At 41.7% G+C, this 17561-nt stretch overlaps 1 protein-coding gene across 2 annotated transcripts in view; it reads right to left on the bottom strand.

Annotated features, from left to right (window-relative positions):
- Positions 1–5057: 5057 nt before the first annotated feature.
- The window catches only part of SPTSSB (serine palmitoyltransferase small subunit B), a 29513-nt gene continuing 17009 nt past the window's right edge, over positions 5058–17561 (bottom strand). For both annotated transcript variants that reach the window (XM_084769126.1, XM_084769125.1), the window contains one exon: positions 5058–6741. In XM_084769126.1, coding sequence (XP_084625252.1) covers positions 6479–6709 — 231 coding nt within the window. In that variant the 5' untranslated portion in view covers positions 6710–6741 and the 3' untranslated portion in view covers positions 5058–6478. The remainder of the gene's footprint in view (positions 6742–17561) is intronic.

The following is a 17561-nucleotide window of genomic DNA, read 5'->3' on the forward strand; positions in this document are numbered from 1 at the left end:
AGGGCCAGCACTCAAGGGCAGGATAGCCCAGAGACCTAGGATAGAACCAAATGCGACTGGAAAAAGCCAGCGAAGTGATTCCTAATGATATTCTGGTATTGTTGTAGATGAGAGCATAGCATGATCATCATCGAAGAGGTTTAATGCAGCAACCGATGGGAGCAGATGTAGAGATCTACAGCCAAACATTAGACAGTGCTCAGGGAATCCTGCAGAAAGAGGGGAGAAGAAAGATTGTAGGAGACAGAAGGGTCAAGGACACCACAAGCAAACCCACACAATCAACTAACCGAAGCTCATAAGGGCTCCCAGGGACTGAACTGACAAGGGAGCCTGTGTGGGTCTGACCTAGGTCCTCTGCTATATATGTTACGGTTGTTAGCTTGGTGTCCTTGTGGGGTTCCTAATAGTGGGAGCAAGGGCTGTCTCTGATTCTTTGGCCTGCTCTTGGGACCCTTTTTATCTTACTGGCTTGCCTTGATATGAAGGGAGGTGCCTAGTCTTATTGTAACTTGATGTGCTATGTTTAGTTTATGTCCCCTTTTCTCAAGGGAAACCGAAGAGGAGTGGATCTGGGGGAGAAAGGAAGCAATGAGGAGGGGCGGGGAGGAGTGGAGGATAGGGAAACCGTGCCGTATAGGGGACGGGCTATATGGCCAATGTTCAGCCATCTTGTCAGAGCCTAGGTTCCTACTCCAGCAGTCTGTCATTTACCAGAAACCAGCTGACCCTGTCGTGGTTCGGCCATTAGACTAAAGATAAGATTTAGACAGAGCCACCCTGTTGTAGTTTGACAGTTAGATTAGATAAAGATAGCAAAATATTCGGTGTGGCAGAATGCTGTGACCTGCTTGGAATTCCTCGCATCTTGAGATAGCCTGCAGCTGGGTTGCCTTAGCAATATGTTTCCATGCCTCCATGCCTATAAAAAACTCTGTGATCAGAATGCAGACTTGCCCTCATTTCTTTGTGTCTCCTGTCCCTCTACTTGTCTGCCCTCTCCACAGGTACCCATTGAAGATCCCGCGGACAGGGACAGTGTTGAGGCTATAATGAATGAGAGAAGAATACGTTTTTAAAAAAGTAAATAAAAAATGATTGGGAGGGTACACAGTTGAGGTGTTACTGAAATGCAGGTGGCATCTCTCCAGATGCTGCCCCTGCAATCTTTCGATTTTTTTTTTCCTCAGCCGACTCTCACATAAGGTCCGATTAGTCGCTCTGGCATCATGTGTATTTTTCTGTTGTCACTTATGACCATTTCACATCCTCTTCTCCCAACAGTGGTAGCGCCTGGGTCACGAGACACCCCAGCATTTCATGAAAAGGTCAGTGTCCTTCCAACAACTAGGAGAGCTGGCTGCAGAAAGCTAAATGTTAAGAATCACTCTGATTTCAAACAATACAGATTCTTTAGGCTGGGAGAGCATCTTCCACAACCAGTGAGCTCCTCATGCATTCCCATTTCTCCCAGAGGAGGTGGTTGAGTCTCCAGAAGAAGATGGAGTGAGGCAGAGGGAACCTTGCCGGAGGAGCTTGTGGAGTGCAGATAGATATCAGCTGTCTTCTTATGCAGATTTATTTGAATTTTTGGAAATTCCTTTTAACAAAAGGAATGAAAATATTAATATGAACAAGAAAGTAAGTAGTCATGGCTTATGTTAGGGAGCTCGGTGGGGGAAGGAGGTCAGCGATGCTGTTTGCTTAAGTTAAAGAAATTCATGGGACACTACTGTTCTGGGCTCTTCTCCCTGTGAAGACAAGCACAGGCCAACAAGTCCAGAGTGTGATCACTTCTGTTGGGTACCACTAATCAAAATTTCAGATGGGCCAGTTTAGAGCAGTAAGGGTGAAAAACCAAACCCACAATCCGCAGCTTGCCTGATCTAGGACAGGGGAGTCTTCTGTGTCATCGCTATTTTCACCCCCTAAGTGCTGGGATAACAGACCTGTGCCTTGCTGCCTTGCTGACATATATGGATACATACATACACATACTTTTTCTTTTTTTTTTTTTTTGAGACAGGGTTTCTCTGTGTAGCTTTGGCTGTTCTGGAACTTGCTCTGTAGACCAGGCTGGGCTCAAACTCACAAGGGATTTGTCTGCTCTGCTTCCTGAGTGCTGGGATTAAAGGCCTGTGCCATCATACCTGGTTGAAGGTATGTAGGAGATGTAGATTTAACAGAGTTATTGCACCAGAAGACTGTCTCAACTTTCTAACTCCATTTGTATATCACCTCAGATGGTCTGCCATCCTGACTCCGGCCACCACCTCCATCCAGCTCCTGTCTGCAAACCCGTGTGTGGTACCTTGCCCCAACCCATCAGCCCCCACTGCTCCCAGTGTCATTTGTTGAGCCTGTCCACACTGCTCAACGGTCCCTGAGTCTCACCCAGCCACAAAGGATATGCTGCCGGTGCTCACCCCGTGTTCTGTCTGTCTCCAACTGTCTGCTGCTTCCTCAGAACCTTGCTGATTTTAAATGAGATCCGATCAAAATTTATGAGCATGTTTAATATTTTTCTTGATTTTTAGTTGTTGTCTTGCCAACCATCAAATTTATCTATGCATAAATTCAGAGGTCAAAGGGTAACAAACTGACTAAAACATGAATGGCAGTGGGAGGTTGGAATGTGGCCAGTTCGGAGTCCAATTGCTATTTATCCTGAACAATCCCCATCTTACAAAATTGCCATTCCTTGGCCACCTCTGTGCCAGACCTAACATCTTAAACCTGTCACAATGGATTCTTTACGTCATCTTCTCCACCAATCAAAAGGCTAAGGATGCTACCAGATCACGTGTGAGGCCCATTTGCCTGGCTGCAACCTGCTTCTATGCTGTCCCCACCAGTGTCTTTTCAAATTGCTTTGATTTATGGCTTTCTTTGTTCTATTATTATAAAAACCATTTCTATTTTGGAAAAATACATAGGTGGAGTGACCTAAATCTGTGGTTTTTCTGGCTGTGGTCATTCAAACTCAGCTGCATGATAGTTACCTTTTATCTCCTTTGAAGTGAGAGCTGTGGGGTTTTTTGTTGTTGTTTTTGTTTGTTTGTTTGTTTGTTTGTTTGTTTTTTGTAAGTGTTGATAATTTCAATTTTTGTCTCACTGGGGTTTTTTTCTTATCAAATTCAACCAGTGGCATACAGAAGACTAAAAACTTTTCAAATATTCAAAGATTTTTACAACTAACACTAGGATGCCTGTCACCTAAGTCTATCATATTTTTTTCATCAGCTATTTATTCATCTCTCACTCCTTTTGCCTATGCAGTGATGCCTGGTTAACTTTTAACAAATCTGTTATGAGAGTGAAGGTTCCCTTTTAGGCCCAGAACCACAAGCTGTTCGTGCTGTGGTGTCTGATACACAGGCTGAGCTTGCTTGTACAGAGTTTGGGGAGCTCAATAATGCCCTCTGGGCTGGACACCTGCTAATCCTTGTACCAACCACCTGGCTACACACTGGCCATTCGGGAACAAGGATGGCCCTGCCTTCTAGAAGCACTCTATGTACAGGACCCAAGCGTGTGAATGACAGAAAAGGAAGAAGCAGAAAATTTGTTACTGATTTTTTTTTGTCACATGTAACATAGACTAATCAGTGATGTTATGTTCAATCTGCTTTCTTAAAATTTTGTGTGTTATGGTTTTGTTGTTGTTGTTATACAACTAGGCAAAACAGATTTAAGATTTATTTATTTATTTATTTATTTATTTATTTATTTATTTATTTATGTTTTTGATTGATTGGTTGTCTTGGCCAATACCAAGGAAAGAATATTTTATGAGTCCTAGTTAAGTGAGTGACAAACACTAGCCCTGTAGAACCTTAGACCCTTTGGAGTTTCTTGCTTTAAAAGTTCTAAGCATCACATTGAAATAATAGTGGAAGCAAAGAAAAAGCGTAAGTGTTTCTGGTCCAGGCTGACTGCAGTCATGGTAAGAACAACTCTGCTAGGTCTGGAGCCTCAGCAGGTAGGCAGGTGTGGCTTTCTTCCCCAACACACACTGCCAGCTTTGTAAAACAAAACAAAACAAAACAACTCCCAAAAAACAAAAACCCTCAGAAAACATATTAGACTATACTCTTTTGACCCTGTATTTACTGTCCTTCATCCCAGGATGTTTTGTAATGATTCTTTATTAACTTCTCCTCTGTCTATTTTATTTTAGCTCCTAGTTTTACATGGTAGATTTGAAGGTCAAAGCCATATCTTTGTGACTGAATTCTAAAACTACTTAGCAGGAAGCCACCTACAGAAGGGCGTTGAATCACTGTGAACTGGGAATGCATTTAAGTCCATCCTTAACTTTTAGCTAAAAGTGAAAGTGATGCTTCCAAGAAGGTGAGCGCGCTGGGTAAATAGAGCCCCCAAGTGCAGCAGTAAAGGCAGCAGCTGGGATGCCAGTAATGGCTCTTTCCGTGCTCTTGCCCTTCTCACACAATGGGATCCTGTTTTCTAACTTGTCCGTGATGGTCATCACTGGTGTCATTCTCCCATGGACTTCCTTGGGATGAGTAGGATGAACATCCACATGGCCCAGTGTGGTCCTCACCTTGCTACACTGCTTGTAGATAACTGACTTTGAGTGAGAAAGCTGAGTTTCCTAAGCTCCAGGCTCCTTTACTGTAATTGGGAGATGTGGATACTGACTTTGGCATGTAACTGCTGTCACGGAACCTGTAAAATGTGTATAGAGCATTGAGAAATCTGTTATGATGAGGGTTAATCTTCATTGTCAACATTCATTTGATCTAGAATCACCATGGAGACATCTCTGGGTACGTCTATGAGGATGCTTCTACAAAGCTTGAACTGCAGTAGAAAGGCCCACCTTGACATAGGCAACACCATTCCTTGGACTAGGGTCTTGGATCGAATAAAGATGAGACAGTGGACTGAGCACCAGCATTCAGCACTCTCTGTCACTGGCTGCCTGGTGTTCCTGTTGCCTTGCCTTCCCCACTGCCGTGAGCCTGGGGAAACTCTTCCTTTCTGAAGTTGGTCCTGCCAAGCGTTTGGTCATAGCAATAAGAAAAGCCATGAGCACCCTTGGAAACTGTGAGTTTATTCTACCACGTTGCAATCCATTTAGAAGTCATCTGAGTGTGCTATACTCTATTATGAAGAAAGGAAAAGCAAGTCCAAACTGGGCATTTACTTATAAAAGCAATTATTTTACAAAACTCAAAAGTATGTATTTCGTATCTGGCTTCTCTTCAAAATGTATGCTTTAAAATTTTTTTTAAAAAACAGACATGCAAATTGATTTTGCATGCCAAAATATCTTTCTTTTTAGCTTTCCTTGCAATGTTTCTCTCCTAAAACAAAGGTGCCAATGCTGTCTAAAACCTGTTTATTTTTTTACCCGCCAGAATTACTAACATTAATATTTATTGGGAGGAAAGAAAAGCTGCAAGAGTTGGTCTTTGGCTTTCATATTTGACTCAGTACTATAATTAAAATCTTACATTTGCTTTGAAGATAAACATTTTGAGAGAAATTTAATAAATCTTGTTTCTGCTGTGCAAAGGAGCCGCTATATCAAAGCGTTTAACTGGAGCTGTCGACTTCCTGCTGGTAGACTATTACTTCCAGCCTATTTATTAGCTTTTCTTCCTGTAGCCCAGGACATGCAGTTTTCCTTCCACTCAGTGAAGGCGTACAAAAGCAACACATTTTCTTCTCTTGTCACCAGCATCATAGAAGGCGGGGCATGATCAAAAGTCACAATGTCTGGATTTGCTTGATTATAGTTTGTTTCTTAAACTTAAATTATTCTTTAGTATAATATTTGCTTATATAAAAATCATCATTCGTCTAAAACTATGATAAAGCCAGATTTCAGGGGCATTTGAAACAGTGCCTGAACCATATCTGAGAGAAAATAATTGTCCTCAGCCTACTCCTTTGCTTTTGAAGTAAAAGAATTTTAGATAAAACAAAGAGAGTGAAAATTTGAAAAAGAAGAAGAAATTAATTTTAGGTATTATCTATTTACCAGAAAATAAGACTTTAAATGCTCATCTATTTTATTCACATCTTTTAATAGATTGTAAACAAGTGCAGTGTACTTTTTGACAGTAGCCTATGAGGAATACTTTCTGTAACATATCCTTTAGTATAGAATAGTATGAGTAGAGTATTGTAAATATGACTCTGTCGGGTCTCTTATAAGCCTATTTCCAGAAAAGTTTTATTTGAAAGCATCCTGATTTCATTAGAAATCTAAAGCCATAGAGTTGAGTTGAGCAAATGTGGCATGTGGGGGCAAAAAGAGCCTGTTGCACGATGCTGCCTGTACAAAAGCAACTGGGAAGATACCTATCTCATCATGCTCCAGGCAGGACGTGAGAGTGCATAGAAAGAGTGTGCTGGTCAGGCCAGAGGTGAAAGATGACACAGTCCCCGATGCCGGTAAGTTGTAAGCAACGAGAACACATTATGCCATCTCACAATTCAGATGAGGTCAGTTAGAAACGGAACTGCCATAGCCACATATTTTGGAGAAAAACTCCCAAGCTAGGCGAATGTGGATGGGGATGAACACATAGGCGGTGTATACCACCATAGCGACAATGGTCAGGACGATGGTGTTGATCATAGATTGCTCCCAAGGCTCCATGACAGCACAGCAGCTGATGATCTGGTATTGGTAGTAGAGCCAGGCAAAATACTCCTTCACACGCTTGAAATCCATGGTTCTTCCTCAAGCCGTGGAAAGTCTGCCCGCTAAAGGCAATAACACAACAGAAGAAAATAAGAAACTGAACACGCAACCTTCTGGTAATTCACAGTAACCACCCTACTGTTAATATTCTCATAACCTGAAAATGTGGTCATATTGTAAAGTAAAACATCACACACACACACACACACACACACACACACACACACACACACACACTTAATATAATTAATCAATTGAACATCAAGACTTAGCCACACAGGGCATGATAGAGTACCATTTATCTGCCTTTGTGATCACAAGGCTGACAGGAATCTGTGGCTCGCATCATAGAGCACAGTACATATTAAAACCAGGGTGAAATGGATTTGCATTGCAGTCATTTTTGGAAGCTCTATGCCTCTGTTCTTCCCATGGGTAGTGACCATTCAGAATCACACATATACTGAAGATGTATATAAACCTGCCAACACTCTTTTCAGTTTTATTAATGAGATAATATTGTTCACTCAGGAATGTCATTGGCTTTTCTTCTCACTATTGTGGTTTTTTTTAATGCACAAATTAATCTCCTGGATGATGTTTTCTACTTTAAAATGAACTCCTTGCTTAAGCAGCCCTAGAAGACAACGAGACAACACCCACTCAAGGGTACCAGTGAAGGCCAGAAGAAGGTGTCCAGTCCCTTGCAGTTATAGGCAGTTGTGAGTTGCTTGCCATGGTTGCTGATGAGAAAATCCCAGCCCTCCACAGAGCAGCAAATGCACTTAAACACCGAGCCATCTCTCCAGCCCCAGTGAAACACGCTTTTATTATCCTGTCTCATTTTAATCTCATGAGGTCTAACAGCTAGTTCACAGAAGGCATTTACTGCCCTCTTTCTTTGACTCTTCTTTTCAGTTATTGATCAGAAGAAAATTTAAAGATTTCTTATTCACCGTCTCTTATTATGAAAAGGCGAGAAGAAAGAGTTAGTTATTATTGGAAAGCCATCTGCTACAGTCCATTGTAGAACACGCACTATTTTTAGGTTCTAGATTTATTTAGGTAATCTGTTTCTCCTTCCTGGTGAGTCCATTTTGTATTTCCTATGAGGCAATATGCACAATTAGAAATAAAAACCCACCAGCCCTCTAGACAATGTGATGAGTCATATAGGGGTGGGGAGAGAATTCATTAATTTATTGAACAAATTCATTTTGAATCGAGCTATGTGGCTTCTGGATAGCAGTGGCCCCAGAAGGACACTCTCTGTTCCAAACAGCATTGCAGGCCAGAAGGAGAAAGTTCTTTTGGACCGTGTAGCAGCCATGCCATGCATGAGGGGCTGGGAATGAACAGCACAGAGAGGCAGGAGGGGTATGGAAAAAACCACCAAGAAGGATGACAAAGAGATGAGGATTTTGGAAAAACCATGATAGAAATACAGTGGAATTAGTTATCTGTAGTTGCCTAGAACTAGATGTCAGTCCCCCTCATGTGTGTGTGTGTGTGTGTGTGTGTGTGTGTGTGTGTGTGTTTGCAAAGGCCAGAGGCTGATATTGAGTATCTTCTTGTAGTTGCTCTCCATGGTTTTCTTTCTTTCTTTCTTTCTTTTTTTTTTTCTTTTTTTGGAGAGAGGATCTCCCACTGAACTTGGAGCTCATTGAGTTAGCTACATTGGCTGGCCAGTGAGCTCCAGGGACCTGCTTGCCTCTACTTTTTTAACATGGGATTTACAGGTGTGTTTCCATACATAGGTTTTATATGAATGTGAAGGAGCTGAACTCTGGTCCTTAACGTTTGCACGGCATGTATTTTACTGACTGTGCCATCTCTCCAGCCCCTCCAGTAAGCATCCTAAAGCCTTAAAGGTTCACAGTAAGATTCAAAATACTATAGTAAGTTCTTTAAACACCTGATGCTATATCCTAGTGATGATGAACAAAGGACTTGGATTGTCTGTTTTATTCATGCCTGCTATGGATAGTCTTATTTCCAGTTATATACTTTTAAAGTGATGGTTATCCATACATGGAAAAAGGGAAGGATTTTTGCTTTTTCTTTAAAAAAAATTTTTTTCCACTCTACCACTGAGCGATACTGCCTGCAACACAGTGACTGTTAGGAGGTTAGGGGCCCTGAGAGGTGATTAGATCATGAAGGCAGAGCCCAAACAAATGTGTCCTCATACGAGAGACCCCGGAGACTTCCTGTCCTCTGCTGTGTGAAGACACAGGCAGAGGACAGCCATCAGTGTGATCATCACAGGACACTGTGTTGAATGGAGACTCAGCCTTGGCCGTCTCAGTGTGGAGGACTGAGAGGAATGGGTTGCTGTTGTTGATACACCCCAGTCAGTCCACAGTAATGCTACCATGTCCTGAGTTAAGCCTTACTCTCAAATGAAGGCAGGAACAGAAGGCTTTTGTTTTGTTTTTTTTAACCTATATTTCTGTGGTTATGCTTCTCAAGAGGCCCTGGCGAACCACAAGGCAGCCAAGGTTCCCTGTAAGGATTGCTACCTGAAGGAATGGAAGCTGACAGAAAAAGCTTCTCTGAACCACTGTTTGCTTAAATACATGATAAAGCACTGTGGTAGCACACACTAACAACCCTAATGTCCCGCTAGGACACCGGCGCGGCTGTGAGGTTATCTGGCCTCAGCACCACTCCGTTTCCCCAGACCCCATTCATCCCTCACATAAGAGTTTCTGACAGTCTGTGGTTCAGAGTCTTGTGTGACAACTGAAGGTTTCAAAGTATTTTTTATTACAAGTCTTACTGGGAATTGCTAAGATCTAAGGGCCTTACTTGTAATGCGTATCTTAGAATGGCTGAATGTCCCGACTCCGAGCTTTGCCAGGTTAAGGCTGAGGATTATTATGGAATTTGGGGACCAGGGGGAAGACTACATCCTAACCTAATTCCAGTAAGTGAAAAGGGTCACTGAAATAGTGGAAAAAAATTATCAATGGCTTACAAGTCTCCAGAAGGCTATTATATACTTGAATGGAGAGTGAGTTGTTATTTTCTGTTCCTCAATGGCATGGGTTTTCCACCAACAGGTGAAGATTCCCATTAGATTTATGGGCAGTGGGAAAGGAATAAAGCTCTCCCCCACTCCCAGACTAAGGGAGAAGATGAACACTTTGACCTACCTCTGTCAAGGATGCTGCTTGTTTCTGGTGGAAGTGGACAGGAAAGTGAGTAAGTGCAGCAATTAGACAAATACATGTCCTAACACGGAGCTGGGCATTTGAGCCAGGAAAAGGATGCTCTGAAAGGAGAGCACAGGACGGGACGGGCTTGCCTAGGAATTCTTTATTGTTGTTTTTAATCTGTGTAATGGGAGTGGCAGGGAGTTGGGTAACTGCACTGAAAGACGATTTCCCAGGTACTTTGGGGCTGTGACATTTGCCTTGGGAATAATGTTGAAGGCAAATGTGCTCTTCTCTGTCCACGCAAAACAAAACATAAAAAATAAATAACAAAACGGCTCTTCCCAATAAGACATTTCCTTTTCTGACACTTAGCTTCCTTCTTGGGCAAGAGCTGACTGAGTATGTTTCCTCCTTGGACCTATGCATCAAGGACTGGAAAGCTCAGAAGGGCCCAAACTGATGTTGGCTAGCTCCTTTCAGACTCATTTAGGAATTGCACAGCAGTTATTCAACATGCGACAGTGTGTGTGTGTGTGTGTGTGTGTGTGTGTGTGTGTGTGTGTGTGTGTGTGTGTGGTTTATATTCAGAACCTGAGATCCGAGAAATGATTAAAAAAAAATGTCTTGCCTGTGGCAGTAAAAGAGATGTTATATCTAAACTGACCGTGTCTGTACTCAGAAGTAGTGTTCTTTAAAAGGGCTCAATGTGACTTACTCAAACACAAACCTTTCTCTAAGTAATTCATTTATTAAGTGAATTAGGAGTGTAATGCTTTCCTTCCAAATGGTCTAACACAGGAAGGAGAGGTGGGTGCAGGAAGTGGGGGAGGGGAGAATTTGAATTCGCAATGGATAAGATATTGCTCAAGGCCAACATCAACAGTAGCTATTGTTGACAGTAGATGTCTATGATACAATGTCAAGACAATAGTACTTTGTCTCCATAGTCTTCTAAATAATAAGTCAAACAATTAAACAGGACATTAGATAAACTCTCCTTGAGGGACACACTACAAGAGATCTAACTAGTTTTTCTTAATCCTCTTAAAATTGCCCCTGAACCCAAAAACAAAATAGCAACAAATCAAAAACCAAGCAAAGTATGCTAATTGGTCACAGCCAAGAGGGGTTCACAGAGACATAACAACTAACTGTGGTGTGGTGAAGACCCAGATAGGGTCCTGAACCTGAAAAAGGGTAGTAGGCCTATAAATGAAGGAAATCTGAACAAAGTAAGCATTTTTCTTAATGGTGTACCAATATTGTCTCATTAATCACAATGAACATGCCATGCTGATGTAAGAGTTTTATAGAATAAACTGGGTATAAGTTCAATGGGGCCTCTGTATGGGCTTTTTTAATTTTTATGCAAATCAAAAATCTTGTTCTAAAAAAAAAAAAGACCATTTAAAAATTTCCAAGGAAAAATAATGGGAACTGCTGGAAAGTCTAGCTGATTTAAAAAAATGTTTGTATGTTTTATGTATATGAATGTTTTGCCTGCATTCATGCCTAAGCTCCATGTATGTGCCTAGTGCCCAAGGAAGCCAAAAGAGGCTGTCAGATCCCCCAAGACTGGAGTAGTAGATGGTTATTAACCCCATGTGGGTGCTGGGAATATAGCCCAGGTCCTCTGGGAAAGCAGCAAGTGTTCTAGACCACTCAGCCATTTCTCCAATCCCACAGTTCACCTGCTTTCTTCCTGTTGTTGCTTCCTTTTTGAGGCACTCTTGCTATGCCACCCAGGCTGTCCTCAAGCCTATGTTGCTCATGTCTGACTGTGGGTTACAGGTGAGTGACACCATGCCTTGACAACTGGGTGACCTCTGGTAATGATGCCTGTACTGTTCTTCCTTTCTGGAAAACTTTTCAGAGTAATTCTTGTACCATAGATAAAGACTACTATGGCTAAAAAGTAAAGTAACTAAAAATGAGAATGTAAAAACAATACTATTCTACAAAGTGCTGGCATTACTAAGCACAATAAAGAGATTAAACAGTTTACATTGTGATCCAGGGTAGTCACAGATACATATAACTCAATAAACTATCCCAAGATAAACTAGGGACCAACCTCCTGATCCCATGGATTCTACACAAATAAGCCACACCTTCAGTTCCACCAAATAGGTTTCTTAACAAAAATGAAGCAAAGCAAGACATACAAACAAAGAAACAAAAACAAAAACCGTGCTTAATTCCTGGGCTTATAAGTTGGGTTTTAAAAAAATTATTACTTTTACAACCTTTTCTTGAGACTAGGTCTTATGTAAACCAGGCTGGACTTAAACTGATTTCTGTAGCCAAGGATGACCTTGAACGTTTGATCCTTTTACCTCTATTTCTCAAGTGCTATAATCACATATAATTTAGTGTACTGAGAACAGATCCCAGGGCATTCTACCAACTGAGCTACATCCCCAGCAGTTCCCTCCATCTTTCTTCCTGTTTAAGGTGTTTCTGTACTGTCAGTAGGACAGACTCTAGTCATACACCGACATTTAGCCTCCTGTTCCCTAGCAGTCACATGTGACAGGTGGCTGCCATATTGCAGCGCAAGGATGCGGAGAACATTGAACAGCAAGGGTGTAGAATGTTCTCTCATTGCAGGAGCGCTTCACAGGCAGCGCAATGGGAGCTCCTCATACTTTGCTCAGACCACTTATGAATTACACTAACTTTCAAAACATACGACTCCCTGCCTGAAGACTCTAGCAAGCGGCTCTTCCTTCCCTAAGAAATGAAAGGGCCCATTCGCAGTTCTGCATGGCTTGATGGCTCCACTTCACCAGAGTCCTCTCTCATGCTAAGAGGCATCAGCTTCAAACTACAATATTTTAATCTGTCTTCTTCTTTTCCTGTTCTCCTATGCCTCTTAGAGAAGATAAAATCTGAGTTACTTTCTGGACCTAGATCCTATAGCCTCCTTTGAATCAAACCTTCTCTTTCAAGGAACACACATTGCTTAGCTTCTGTGTGTCAGCCACTGCATCCGCATTTTAGTACATACTCACAGCATAGTCACACGGGATCCATTTTCTCACTGAGGGGCTCTTGAATACATGTGGCCTTCACCTCATCATCCCCAGGACCTGCCTGGGAAGATAACTGACTGGATGACTGACACACTATGTGGTTACTGAGAGGAGAGGGCGTTCTTGGATGTGTTTCCCAAGTAAATTTGAGTATCATTATTTCCCCAGCAAGATGTAGAGCCCAAAAGAGGTGCTTAGGAATTCACAGTGTGCTTTAGGCAATGACCTTAGACAAATTGTTCTCTGCAAGTTTAGTGCCATCTGTCTTTTTGAAGAATATAAAGGAGAGAGCTATTTATATTTATACACACACACACACACACACACACACACACACACACACACACACACACTGTATTTGTAGTTTCTCATAATGTTAAAAGTCCATGGGCCTCACCAGCAATAAGGAACACCCGTGAAGTGGATTTAACGTCCACAAAAATGGCTTTTTACAAGGGCTTACTGTAGGTGACTAAAATTTAAGATTATTTGAAGAGTGGTTCTTATGAGGAAGATATCCCAGGCTGGCTGTACCTGTAGAGTCATATGCTACTGTAGCCCTCTTTCCTTTCCTCTTCCCTCCCCTGTTTTTTCCCTTACCTTCTTTCTTCCTGCCACCCCATTTTTTATTGGGTCTCATTCTTTCCTATCTTGTCTATCTCTGTCTGTTTTAATTTGTTTTGTTTTTGTTTCTTTGAGACAGGGTTTCTCAGTATAGCCCTGGCTGTCTTAGAACTCACCCTGTAGAGCCGACTGGCTTTGAACTCACAAAGATCTGCCTGCCTCTGCCTCCCAAGTGCTAGAATTAAAGGTGTGCACCATCACCGCCTGGCTGTCTGTTTTAATTTGAATTCTTGGAAATGTCCCCAAAGTTCTTTGTGTCACAAGCTGTTTATGTACAAAATGAAAATAACAGTTTCTTTTAAACTTAACTCAGTGATGGGGTGTTGTTTCTTATAGTCATGTCAACTTTAGACTGTTTGTATGATTTTGCCAAATTATAGACTCACAAAGTCTTGGTGGAGTATTCTGATTACTTCAACAGAGTAGTGGTCCATGTATTTTATAGGAGGAAAATCTAGCTATTATTTATGTGTGTCAATTCAATTGCCAATTACACTTAAATTAATCAGCCTATGTGGCCTTTGCACTAAGCTTCCTCTAGAAAGGCATGGCCACTTCTGAATAACACTCACATGTGCCTTGGGCAGGGCCACCTCATCTTGTGCAGACTGAGTGAAGCATAATTCCACACACTTGTTCTTGTCACAGAGGCCAAACCACAAGGTGTTTCTTCCCCTGAGCACAGTTCAAGTCACAGAGATGCAGAGTATAATTTATTCTCTCTCTGTCTCTCTGTCTCTGTCTCTGTCTCTGTCTCTGTCTCTGTCTCTGTCTCTCTCTCTCTCTGTGTGTGTGCGTGTGCGTGCATGTGTGTGTGTTCTGAGGCCAGGTCAATATTAAGTGTCTTCTTCAATTTTTCCCCACCTTACATTTTTAGACAAGATCTTTTCCTGAACCTGGAGTTCACTGTTTTGGCTACACTGACTAGGCAACAAGCTCATGGGACCCTCCTGTCTTTGTCCCGCCTTCCCCTAAGCATTTGTTACAGTGCCTAGCTTGTCCTGAGGGTGCTGGGATTGGAACTTAGGTTCTCATGTTTACACAGCAAGTACTTTTCCCACCAAGCTATCTCCTCAGCTCTGCAGCATGTAATTTTGTATATCATCAGAGACATGGATGCGGTTTAAGTCTTTGTAATTAATGGCAGAACCTCTTACTGTGTATAAAGCGTGACTAGTTTATTGTTTTCTATTCATTGGGTATGCAGCTTTAAGATTTAGGGGTGACAGTAATGCCTTCTATGCACTACAGAAAGTTCAACCTTGCTTACTTCCTCCCGGGAGCTGCCTTCCCATACTGCCAAGCTTCCATCAGCAACCAGTTCCTGACACTGACTGCACAGTGAAACCTAGGAGTCAGACTGGAAACCCAAGTCTTTAGTGGGAGATAAAAAGGAACTCAGGAGTTTGTAATGAATGAAAGGCAAGGGATAAAATTAAATGACGGGATAGCAATTAAAGGATTTTCTTTGCGCACTCATAACGCAGTGGTAAGTGAACACAGGCATCCTTTTAAGCAACTGACTTACTCTAATTACATTGTGTAACCTTGTACTCAGGAGTGAGTTACTTAAAGGGGAGTCAGCAACAAAAAGTTGGTACAGAGTATTTTGTGGCTTCACCAACTCCAGTGTGTCTAATGTCTATTAATAAGAACAAAAGCAGAATCCCACCAAACATGCTCTACCAGCCCAATTATCCATGGATGCTATTGAGCAACATGATGTGCACTGAGCAGCTACTTTCAAAGTAGTTTTTTGATTTGAGGGCACGTAATTCAGACTCCAGATGAGTTTATGAATGAAAGACTCATGCCTGAGAGAAAGAAAAGATCAGAATTCTGCTTAGTCAAAGTATTTGCTGTAATTTAGGGTATACATAATATAGACACTTGTTCAAATTCAGTGTTGTGTTATTATAAAAAAAGAAGTTATTTATTTCAAAATCATAAAAGGGGAAGTATATTGATATGGAAATGGATAGGAAGAGGGTTTCTAGTGGATAAAAAGTAGAGGGTGACATGCTGTGTGTTTTCCTTCTGTTGTCTCATCATTACTGATCTAGAGACAGGCCAAGCATCCCTGTGCATTCTGGGAAGTCCCGAAATGGAGAGATGGGCTTTGGGGCCCAGGCTTAGCTTCATGCTTCTTGGGGTGTGCTAGGTGTCACTGCTTTATGAAAGATAAAACCTTGCTACCCTATAATGGCAGAAAGGAACACAGGTAGCTTCCAAAGTAGCTTTTCATTTCTGCACTGTTCCTGCCAAAGGCTGCCAAGTTGATTTTAAAAGTAAAACATGAACAAAGCTACAAAACTAAGTGGCTTTAGAGTCATTAGAAGTTTCTCCAAAAGCTCTCTAAAGTACAGCTGTTCATATGACAGCATTATTTGTGATGGCCAAATGGAAGCTATCCAGATGCCTGTCTTCAATTGTGCACAACTTCTCCCCATCGTGTGTGTGTGTGTGAGTGCTTGTGCATGTGTGTGCATGTGCACGTGCATGTTTGTGAGTGGCTGGGGAAGGCAGTCTGCCTGTCTCTGCCAACATCTTCATTGCAGACTTTTTACCTCCAGCACTATCAGTAGATCCATTTCTGCCAGTAGCCACCACACATGCCATAAAACAAACACAGACGTCCTTAAGGACAGCAGGGTCTTGTCATATCAATTCCCTCTTTCTGGCAGAGGCAGTATCTCTCAGTGCCAGTTAATGGACCATGGATGGACTGGGAGCTTAAGTTATCCTTATAAAGATGACTACATTGAGGCCTAACAGCTCATGGTGAGAGTGAGAGGAGCTGGGAGAGGCTGAAGGATGGAGTGATCACATGGGTGAGTTGTGGGTCCTGCCTGGGGTTGAGCTGCAGCGTGTGTGTGTGTGTGTGTGTGTGTGTGTGTGTGTGTGTGTGTGTGTGTGACTCAGAGTAACTTAGCCACTCCCTTCCTAAGTTTCTTCAGCTGGTGACATACCTTTGTGCCCACATCTCCTGGGAAGATTAGAAAAATCAAAGTGCTTAGAGCAGCATGCAGCAAAACGTTAAGTTGTATTAGCTGATACCATAACTACTCTATCTATACTAGATTGAGACTCCAAAGACCAGGTAAAGAATGAAAGAAATCAGCGCTGCTCCTTAGGCCAAGCAGGTGACTTTTCCTAGCTACTGACCTAGACATTATTACATTTAGGAAGGCTGTTGTTTGGAGTTTTTATTTGAGCAACCATAACAGATATAAAAGGCCCCAAGCAAACTCATTGCCCAAGACCAAGGCTTCAGGCTTTATATGGTGCTTATTTGGAGCCAGGCTAGAAGTGATCCTGGGATTTGGGCTGGGATGGTGTAATACTGGAATGTGAGAGTTCCTGTCACAACACACTGCCTCCTGTAGTAATTAATGCTATCTGAACATCTAAAAAGGATGTTGGGAACTGGGGAAACCTATACTCATTATCAATAAGCAAAGTAATCGCAGGTTCTTTAAGTATTTTGAAATAAAGAAACGACTGCCAGCTACTCTAAAACTAGAAATCTGAATCACTGCTGCAGACAGGAAGTTCAGGAGGCTGCCAGGGGTTCACAAGACACATGGGTAGATATCTTTCATCCACAGTTTCCCATGAGCTGGTGGGAAATTTTATAAGAATTTGAATAGAAGCAGGCAGGCTTGGTTTCTTTTCAGTCGGCTTGCTTTTCTTTCTAATGATGATGATGATGATGATGATGATGGTGATGATAATAATAATAATAATAATAATAATAATAATAATAATAATAATAATAGTAATTTAAAAACCTAAAATAAAATGAATGTACTTCTGGGAACATTGAACATTTTCATTTTCACTGTGGATATTTTTATTTTGGAAGACAGTGTCTTCATTTTTCCATATTTGTTATCCTAACCTACCTCACCTGGTTAACTAAATGTTTATTAAAAAGCATTCTTCTTATACTGAAGGCCTTCCAGGATAAATTAGTCATCATATAAATTAAAGATGAAGGACACTGAAACAGAAGCAGTCTTCAACCAGAGACCCATAAATAAAGCAGGAGCCTGGCTACTG

The sequence above is a fragment of the Acomys minous genome (assembly GCF_964271855.1).
Source record: "Acomys minous genome assembly, chromosome: 19".
Classification (NCBI taxonomy): Eukaryota; Metazoa; Chordata; class Mammalia; order Rodentia; family Muridae; genus Acomys; species Acomys minous.